The sequence below is a fragment of the Apostichopus japonicus genome, chromosome 19, assembly GCF_037975245.1.
Source record: "Apostichopus japonicus isolate 1M-3 chromosome 19, ASM3797524v1, whole genome shotgun sequence".
Taxonomy (NCBI): Eukaryota; Metazoa; Echinodermata; class Holothuroidea; order Aspidochirotida; family Stichopodidae; genus Apostichopus; species Apostichopus japonicus.
The window spans coordinates 4,791,495-4,800,980 of record NC_092579.1 but is presented as its reverse complement, the minus strand read 5'-3'; the positions used below and the strand labels follow the sequence as shown (position 1 = coordinate 4,800,980).

Below are 9,486 nucleotides of genomic sequence, written 5' to 3'. Positions count from 1 at the left end.
GCATGTTTTTTTTTTTTAGTAGCTCAATGAAATAAAGGCTTTTCAGGACATATCATACAACAGACATATATAAAGTAATTAATTGTGGGACAAAAATCACATTTTGCAGATTAAAAGCACTTGCTCTGCACTTACTGTAGTTTTAGTACACACCTCTCTATATACAGTTCAATTTATAAACATTTCTAATGTCATGTTTAGGATGTTAAAAATTAAACAAAAGTTAAAAAAAAAAATATATGTCAGCCTCGTTGTGCTCTCTGTTCATCCACATTTGCCATTCAATTTGAATGTCTGGCTAGATTGTGCTAGAGAATTAGACAAACGAAAATAACAGTTATTACCATACACCCAAACAAGACCTATAAATTCAGGCTATTTACTGGCAAGATGCTTCTGAAGTTTTTTGTTTCCCAGTGGGGGGGGGGGGGAAAAGCACTGGCAATTTTCTGCCAGTAGCCATTGAGAACTTGGTTAGCCGTTGGTTAACAATCTTCAGTCAAGGAATTGGCATGAGTTCCGTACCTAACACAAAGCTTAGTATTACTGCTGGTTATCAGCAAATATTATCGGGCGACTCTGGAAAGTCTGAACCAGAGAAAGCTAAAACAAATACTTCATAAAATCATACCACATACACACACACATCACTGATTAACACCTGAAACACATCTCTGAGGATAGAGGTTAAGATACCAACTACACACAGACTGACACAGTATCAGTAAGATTTACTCAAGTAGCTTCAGCTTCATAATACTAGGTGTTTAGACATTGGTGAATTAATCTCCATGGATACATAACTAAAACAACGTTATAAACTTTGGAATTAGTTTGCAGTGTACCATTCAAATTTACGACTTAACTTGTTACTAAATTTAACCGTACATGTTCCACAATTAGTTTGGACTCTTAAGAGCCCTATCCAAAATTAACTGCCGTTTGAGTGAAACTGCCATTTCTTCGCCGGTGTGCGTATTTCTCCTGTGACGTCAGGTAAGTCCACTGAATCGCCAGTAAACTCACCTTTCCGCCATCAGTCTGAACTCTTACCTGAGCCGTTCTCCGTAAAGATGTGAGGCTTCTTCACATTCTCCAATATTTGAAAGATTTCTTCAAATATTTTCCGATACTCCGGAGGACTGTTCTCGAAATGAGAGTTCACCGGATGTGCTTTGCCCTTGAGTTGTGGAAGATCGGTCGGTGGGGGGGCCTTCTCGGGCGTTTGCACGGCGTTGTCCGTTTTCCGTCTCAGACTGCCGGAACGCTGGCATTTGCCCTCTGGGGTTCTGCTGTGTTCCAGAAGAGTCTTGTATTTCTCCATCAACATTTTATACTGAGAGTCGATCTCGCTGAGGATGGAGATCTCCTTATCCATAGGCATACCCGTCGTCGAGGAGGAGAGGAGCCTCGGAACCGGCCCCGTCTCTTCCTCTTCGGATGAATGAATGACACCGTCGCAGAAATGACAAATCTGGAAGTTTTGACCGTCCAGCGAGAGATGATCTCTCTTGATGTCGTTCACTTTCGCCCTGACGCTCAGCTCCCTCAGCCCTCTCTCCAGACCCTGCTTCTCCTTCAATAGCACCGCAATCTCCGTCTCCATCTCCCCTTCTCGTTTCTCCTTGTTCGCGACCAATCTCTTCAAGTTCCTCACGTTCATGTGCAGAGTCGTCATCTCTTCTTCGTAGGCCGACTCCAGGCTGCTCTTGCCGAGGTCGAAGCTGTGAGCTCGCCTCAGCTGGAACCCTCCGTGGGAAAAGTTCACCAGTGTTTCAAGGATTCGGGTCTGTTTGCGACCTTCGACCAGGCGCCCTCTCTCGGCTTTCCTGAGCTGATCAGCTTGCTGCTGTTGGTCGACCACTTTTGCTTCAAGTTGTTCGATAGTTTCGGATAAACTGTGAAGCAAACCGTGGAATGAAGAAATGAACATAAATGCTACCCTGTACACAGTCAGTCAGTTGAGTACCTGGAACTGAACTTTACAGTAAATGAATACAGAATAAACTGGAAGCAGGTGACTGTACTGTAATTAATTATTAAAACTTCAAATTGTGCGCTTTCCATCATATGTCGGTCCAGTATTATTCTAGAACTTTCTTTGGTAGACATTTTGTGAAATGTTCCCGTCTGAAATAAACTGATACAATCAGCTGGTTTTTTGTCTGGAATCACTTGATAACCAATAAGATCCTAGAGTAAATACCTTTTGTAGATAAACTAAACAGCTGAATGTGAAACACAACATGACAATTACTTGTAGAATGGACAGCATGCAGCAATACTGTAGGTACAGTATAATTTACCTTGTAATCCTCTGTTGTGCAGTGCGCAATTCATGATTCAAATTATCGTTAGTCTTCTCCAGTTCCTGAGAGGTAACGTCAAGTTCCTCGTAAATTTTGGCTTTTGTCTCTGTGACATCTCTTAAGACCTGAAGCTGTTTCTCCAAGTACTAAAGCACAAAAGAAAAGACAAAGAAATATCCTAATGTTTATAACTATGCAAAAGTGAAAGATTTTAGCAACCAATTATCTTTTACAGACTTACCCTGTACAGTAGCAGTGCCTAGACCTCCTCACCAAATTTGATAGCCTCTTTCCAAGACTATCCAAAAGTTGTGGTTGGTCAAGTGGTTAAGGCAGTGGACTTGTGATCTAAGGATTACAGGTTCGAGCCCTGGCCAGATCATTGCGTTGTGTCCTTGGGCAAGGGGCTTTATCTCCATTGCCTCTCTTCACCCAGGTGTATAAATGGGGACTTGCGAGGTAACTTGTAAATATAGTTGTGTGCGCCGGTTTGTGGCTGCACCCTATGGGAAGTCCCCGGGGGACACATGGTTGTGGTGCACTGTGGTGCCCCAGTAGAGATTAATTGAATTGTGCACACTTTGGCGTGTACAGTAGGTGTGACAAGTTACCAATGACCAGGGTTAAGTTGTAAACTCGTGTGAGAAGGCCTTGGCCCTGAACAAGACTGTATACCTAAACTTATAATTATATAATTATAAGTCAGTCCAAGACGCGTAAGTTAAAGAAAAGATGGAAAATGTCACTCGACAACAGCTGTGGACTAGAGTACATTTTTTCCTCTTGTACGGTACATCTTGAATTGATAGTAAATAAAGATCTAACACAGAGACTTTATTTCAACATCAAAAGTCAAGTACATGAATGAATTGATAAATGCCACCGCATAGAACTTTACCAATTTGCACTGTTGGAAGAGAGAAATATTTCACAGAATCGGCATTGTGTGCTAAAAGTAACACACAATACAAACACATTATCTCTGGCACCTTGCAACTCACAGTAAACTACTTTATTCCAACTTTTTAGAATGCTGCAGAATCTGTATAGTATACTGTATATACACTTGTTCAAACTAAAGCACACTTCATACTGTACAGTAAGTCTTTCATACTGTGTGCACTGCTCCCAGTTTAAACTCTTTTAGAAATCATCTTAATTTCCAGTTTCTCACATCTCCGGGTATTTCATGCTTCAGGATATGTACTGTACTTAATGCACATTTTCATATGTACAGTGTTTGCAGTACTCAGTCTCAATGAGTTGTATACAACGTTACCAGAAATGGCTATAAACATGTTCTGTATACATGTATAAATTTATTACATGTACAGTATGTATTGAATACAGCTCATCCCAATCCATGCCATTAAATTTGCAAATTATGTTTGAAACTCTGCTTTATTACTTTCCATCTCAACACTATTTATTTCATTTTCAGATTTGACAAATAATGTATGTACAGCACAATCTGCTTTACTGAGGTCATTTATCATTATAAATTGTCAGACGATTAATTGCATTAATTTCTATCAACACAGTATTCAAATGTCGTGCGAGTGGTTCAACAATATTGAAACTAAAATGGACAAAACAAATATAATTTATCAGAATATAGAGATCAACAGCAGGACACAGTGTATACTGTATAGTATGTCCAGTACTATATATGCTTATATTGTAAACAAATTCTCTCTTAAAATAATTGTTTTCAATTGTTTCTCATCCTGTGCACAGAACTGTACATCTGTTAGCATTATAATGTACAGCTATGATACTGTATATCCATAACAAAAAACTAATGGTATTTATACAATATCTGAATCTCTCCACACAAATGTACTTTACGCTATTGACATTAAATACCGAAAAAATAGTTGGGTAAGGTGTAGTAGTAACTTAGGAAAATCCATATCACTGATAAACATAATTAAAAACGTAATTACTTATTAACGTTGATGACTGTGATTAATTAATCACCAGCCGCAAACGTATTCACTGTAGGACTAGGAAATATCTATACAGATCTACAGACGAGATAAAGGCAGAAACAGGATATGAATAATCTGTAAAGCCATGTGTATATCCTGATAGACGACTTAACTTCTGACCCTAAAAACTACTGCAGTCGGCAATACTGTACACATCCCATACTTGGAAACAACATGATCTAAAAATACCTGTAGGGTGCCTGGATACTCTGACAGATAATCACTGTGTAACAGTCATTACTCTACGATAACAAATGATGGTACACTTTATGGACGTACTGTACAGTGGATACCTCAGTACAGGCTGTAGTACAGAACACAGTTTGACTGTTTGAACTGCTGAACTGATAAATCACAGTACATGAATGAATACCTGTATGTATTGTAAGGGTTTCAACTGGGGTACAGACCTTACTGTACAGTAAGGTACTGTATGAACCACACAGTGAGATGGTCCTGTCATGGTCTTGCAGATGGCAGGTCACATTTAACTGAACAACAGCCACTACAGATCTGAATTTTACACAAAGTTGCCAGTTTGTCCTTTAGTACAGTAGCCTTGGGGTGTCTTCACATGTACAAAGTCCTAATTTTCAGTAAAGTTGAGTGATATTGTTAAGTCGTGAAAGTTCAAGGCAAACAGATGGGTCTGACAATGAGAACTTTTCATGTAGTGGGCGAGGGAGTGACCCAGGACGAGGGGTGGGGGTCAAGCCTTGGGGCAACAAAGGACGAGGGGACGTGAAGGATGAGGGGCTGACCAAGGATGAGGTGGCGACGAAGGATGAGGGGGCCCACCCCCTAGGCACAACTTTACACTGTGTATTGGTCAAACTCCGGTGCCTGACTGGAACCACTTCAAATATGGTCATACGTAAAGACACAGACCCTGGCAGAGACACCTCATTGAGAAATGCCGGCAGAAGTAGCTGACTTTTGTTTGGCCTGAGTTGAACAAAAGTCACCTTGTGAAACTGGGCAACATATACATTGCAAAATAGCATTATAGAAGTCACTGTGCAGTACATCACTGCATACAGTAAACCATGAAGTCTATTTTTCCCAATTTTGACACAACAAGGCAAATTGCTCTTGTACAGTAGAAGAGTTTGCATAACTTTCTCTTTACAACCCATAAAGTCAATGTAACCGAAAATATGATAATATATTCATAAAGCAGGGAATATAAGTTTAGTGTTGAAATTTTGTGCAACATATTCAAAGGCTCTAAATATTTTCTCATTGAATACCGTACTGTAGTTCCTGTGTGGAAAATGTCTATACAATTTTTACACAGGTCTGTATATGGCAACTTGAACATTTGAATAGCACTTTGAGATGTGATCTACTGGTTTCATTATACTGTACCTTGTACAGGCGATGGTGTTTTAATACTGTATATATGTATATTTATGGCTTGCAAACTACTTTATTTGCCATATTCATCAACTTTCAACATTTTAATAAGCATACTACAATAGTAACAAAGAATTAACAGTGATCAAAAACAGTTTCAACTTCAAAACCAATATATACCAAAGTACTGTACCAATGTTTAAAGCTGCAAAAAAGAAGAAGAAGAAGAAGGCGATCAAGCTCAAAGCTGAAATGTGAACAGGTTTCTTTAGAGCGCTGTTTATTTTATTTTGAGGATGGGGGGGGGGGGAGGGCAATTTGTGATCCTACTAATTTCTTTGAGATTTCAAACACTTCATCAGTCTAGATATATAGTTCTGATAATAATATATACTACAGTAGGGAGCTTTACTTACCACTATTTGAAGTGCTTGATCCTGGATCTGTTGCTGAGATGTTACAAGAAGAGCTTCCAATTCTTTATTTCTCTCCAATAAGGTCTTTCCCAACTCTGCTGCCAGCTGTAGATCTATTAATAGACAATAGATATCAATTAATTACTATGTCTGTTTGACATCAACTTTCATAGTCAGATTACTGTATGCAGTGACCTTTTTCTTTCATACAGTACAACAAAATGTTGTGCGAGTGTTAGATTTTTTGAAACTTAAAGAGAGACAATAGAATAGAAAAGCAAGCCAAAGATTATGACCTGCAAGTTGGAAAAATGGAATACAAAAACCTTGAATTTTGCTGAATTGTTATCACCTAGAACTGTATGTAACTTATTGGCATACATTCATAATGTTTAACACCAAGTAGAGTTATGAGATTTTGATAAATGCTACATAGTTTGCAATCCATAATAAATACTCACAAACTAATGCCTATCATGACAGCCTACTGCTTATCATCTTTCACTTCTGATTAACATCAGAAGAATTCTCAGTGGAGACATCTCTCAAAAGGTAGATTTGTGAGTCAATTGAAGGTCGTCGGTGTTAGACAGGGTCAGGTAAACTAGAAATAGTTTTACTAAATTGCAAGTTTTAACAAAGTTTTTAAGGCCAAAATGAATAATGTACAGTAGTTCATTCCTTAAATAACTGCTACTCCGTGTGAGGGCATTAATACTAAATATCTGCCATAGGTGGTGCAAGTAATGGAACATGGTTCATTAGTCAGATAGTAACTCACTGTTAGGATAACAAGGCACACAAATTTGCCTTTGTTTCAAAGTTAATACCATGCTGTCTGAAATAATATTCACATGTTAACTATATGGAAAAAGAAAGATACTATGAAGGAATTACCGGCCACAAATTTTTTGCGGGATTACATTGTTCATTGCGATTCTACTACAGTACATTTCTACAGCGACTATATCTTGGAAGTTCATTTCAGTTTATTTCCATTTGTGTGAAACGAAAAGGATGGCACAAGTATCAATGCCCAAAAAAAGTGGAGGACATCTGAAAAAGCTAGATGCCTCTAAAGGCAACTCTCCCCTTTGCTGAATTGGTAGCAAAAGATTTAAGGAAAAAGCAATACAACGTGTAAGAGGAATAGAAGAGAATGAAGAGTAAACAAAGTTAACAAGAAAACTTGACAAACAATCAACGGTTCTTTTAATTTGTTGTACATAGTAAGTAGTTATATACTGAATCATCTTATCTCTGAAAATTGGACATGATACCCTCAATTTGGCTTTGACTGTTACAGGTACTATTTAAAAAAAATAAAAAAATGAAATAGATGTATTTAAACCAACAACTTTACATACCATTATCATACCAGCCTTCACACACAGTGTAATCTACCTCATCCATTTTCAGGTCACCAGAGTGCGGCATTATTAACCCCAAACAGCTGGTCAAACTGTTATCTGCTGTAGAATGAAAGACAGAAATACTGAAACAATATTTATACAATATTCCTTTTTCACACTAGATTATCTTCAAGAGTTGACAGTGGTTTTAAATATAAACTGTGGCTACTCAGGAGACCAGTTGATCTCCTTCGGTGAAGCTAAATAATGTGAAGTTCATACATATATGTTATATCAGCGAAATAACATGAAAAGTCATCATAAACAGGAATAAGTACAGTATACTCTTGAAGTTGGTAATTTACATTGATCGGTAACAGGGGTGCCATGTTTTGGTTGTGACATAAATATCAAATTCTTTATTTACTTTTTATTTAAGGCCTCCTCAAAGAAATGTTGGACAGCATTAGTTACATATGTGACTGATCTTTTGTAAACATAAAACAATAGTTATTTAACAAATTCTCAGGCTATTGTGAATGTCGTTTCTGTGTCTTCATCAAGACCTTGAACTGTTCTTAGTCTAAACCTGACCGCTGTGATGCCAGCCATTACAAACTTGTCTCTCAGTAAATCGTGCGTAAATAATTACTACTTCAGCAATTGATGTTAATTGAATGGTTAGATAAATTATAGAGCAATGAATACTATGAACTATTGATTTTCACTCATGGTCGAATTTCCATTGCAAACTAACTTCAACAAAGTCTATAACTTGGCATATCCTCCTGGATTGCTAGATTGGAGCATACTGTACCAGTTACCACTAAACCACTGAGCAGATGTAGCCACACAGGAATGTCACTTTAGATTGAATAAATACTAGACTTGAACTGCTAAGTTTTGCACTAATGTATTGTGAGTACTGTATATACAGACGATAGCCTAATGATGTGTCATTGTCAAACTGCTGTTACTCCATGTTCAGGGCATAAGTTACAGTTCAAAGTTTGTGTGGCAGTTTCGAAGACTCTGAATTTTGTCTGTATTAAAATGCTGTGGCTAGCCTATTGACAGTACACTGTATACATCTCTGTACTTCTTGTTGTACAGCAATGTGACAAATGTGCATAGCATTTTGCAATACAATACTACCAATAGGCTACTGGATAAATAATTCTCTGGTATTTTGGTAGGCCCAAACTAATATTATACAGAGTACTAACAGTAACAGACCCAAGTTCTAACATGTACAATGTTTCAGCTACAGTTTATGCCTACAGTAGAACCAACTAACGCTAGGCTACACAGTGGTGTAATTTTGAACTTGAAAACAAAGTACATTAGGCCCGATGTTTGTCTACAGTATGCTAATTAGCCTAGGATAGGTCGAAGTTAGGCCTAGGCTAGTACTAGTACTAGTAGGCCTACCGGCACTAGCCTAGTAGTAGTAGTACCAGTATAGAGTAGACTCGGAACTTAAGTTCTTCTTTATTTTTCACAATGAGTGCAGAACGTTACCTTGATACAGCCCACAAGAATTTTAGTTACTTGAAATACATAATTCCTCCCTTAAGCATGGAAAGTTGGAAAGTAACAAATAATCACATTCAGTAGCAATGTTTACGTTTTTGTGTGACCGTCTCAAACCATAATATTTTGCCTGACGTGGAGTACGTGTGTCTGTTCTGTTATCGAGTCTATACTGGCACTTTTTTGCCGATATGTACTACTAATACTAGTACTAACTGAAAGGAAATAGGTTCGCTCCTGACTGGATATTAATTGGCATTTGAAAAGAATATTCTAAATTTAACTTAAAATTACCATCACAATAACAATGTTAAAGAAATATTTATGGAAAAATTATGACGTTGCAGTTGTGACTAAATGTAGACTCTTTAAACGCTAATTTAGACTCGCAATGTTCTTGCTTAAAAAAGAAAAAGAAACGGATGTCACATCCGGGTTTTGAGCCTATTGCATTGCGCCTCTGTCTGTAATGTTTGCGTATAAGTATGGGAGAAAGTTACCCTGCGTCACTCGATCAGGACAAAACCTG

General features: G+C 37.8%; 1 protein-coding gene across 3 annotated transcripts; it reads right to left on the bottom strand.

Moving 5' to 3' along the window:
- Positions 1–230: 230 nt before the first annotated feature.
- LOC139959875 (cerebellar degeneration-related protein 2-like) lies at positions 231–9,122 on the bottom strand. 3 transcript variants are annotated; one of them, XM_071957779.1, is made up of 5 exons: positions 8,946–9,122; positions 7,440–7,544; positions 6,073–6,185; positions 2,307–2,455; positions 231–1,898 (listed from the first exon to the last, which is right to left on the bottom strand). In XM_071957779.1, the coding sequence occupies exons 2-5, from the start codon at positions 7,507–7,509 to the stop codon at positions 1,037–1,039; spliced, it is 1,194 nt and encodes a 397-aa protein (XP_071813880.1). In that variant the 5' UTR covers positions 7,510–7,544; positions 8,946–9,122; the 3' UTR covers positions 231–1,036. The 3 variants fall into 3 exon arrangements, with proteins under 3 accessions (XP_071813880.1, XP_071813881.1, XP_071813882.1); XM_071957780.1 differs by having other exon boundaries at positions 7,440–7,541; XM_071957781.1 differs by having other exon boundaries at positions 9,052–9,111.
- Positions 9,123–9,486: the final 364 nt, after the last annotated feature.

Excerpts from the sequence above, each read along its gene's own strand:
- LOC139959875 (XM_071957779.1), bottom strand. The coding sequence starts at position 7,509 with ATGCCGCACTCTGGTGACCTGAAAATGGATGAGGTAGATTACACTGTG. Across the intron at positions 6,186-7,439 it reads TGAAGGCTGGTATGATAATG|ATCTACAGCTGGCAGCAGAG; the intron begins GTATGTAAAGTT and ends GTCTATTAATAG. Across the intron at positions 2,456-6,072 it reads ATCAAGCACTTCAAATAGTG|TACTTGGAGAAACAGCTTCA; the intron begins GTAAGTAAAGCT and ends TTTGTGCTTTAG.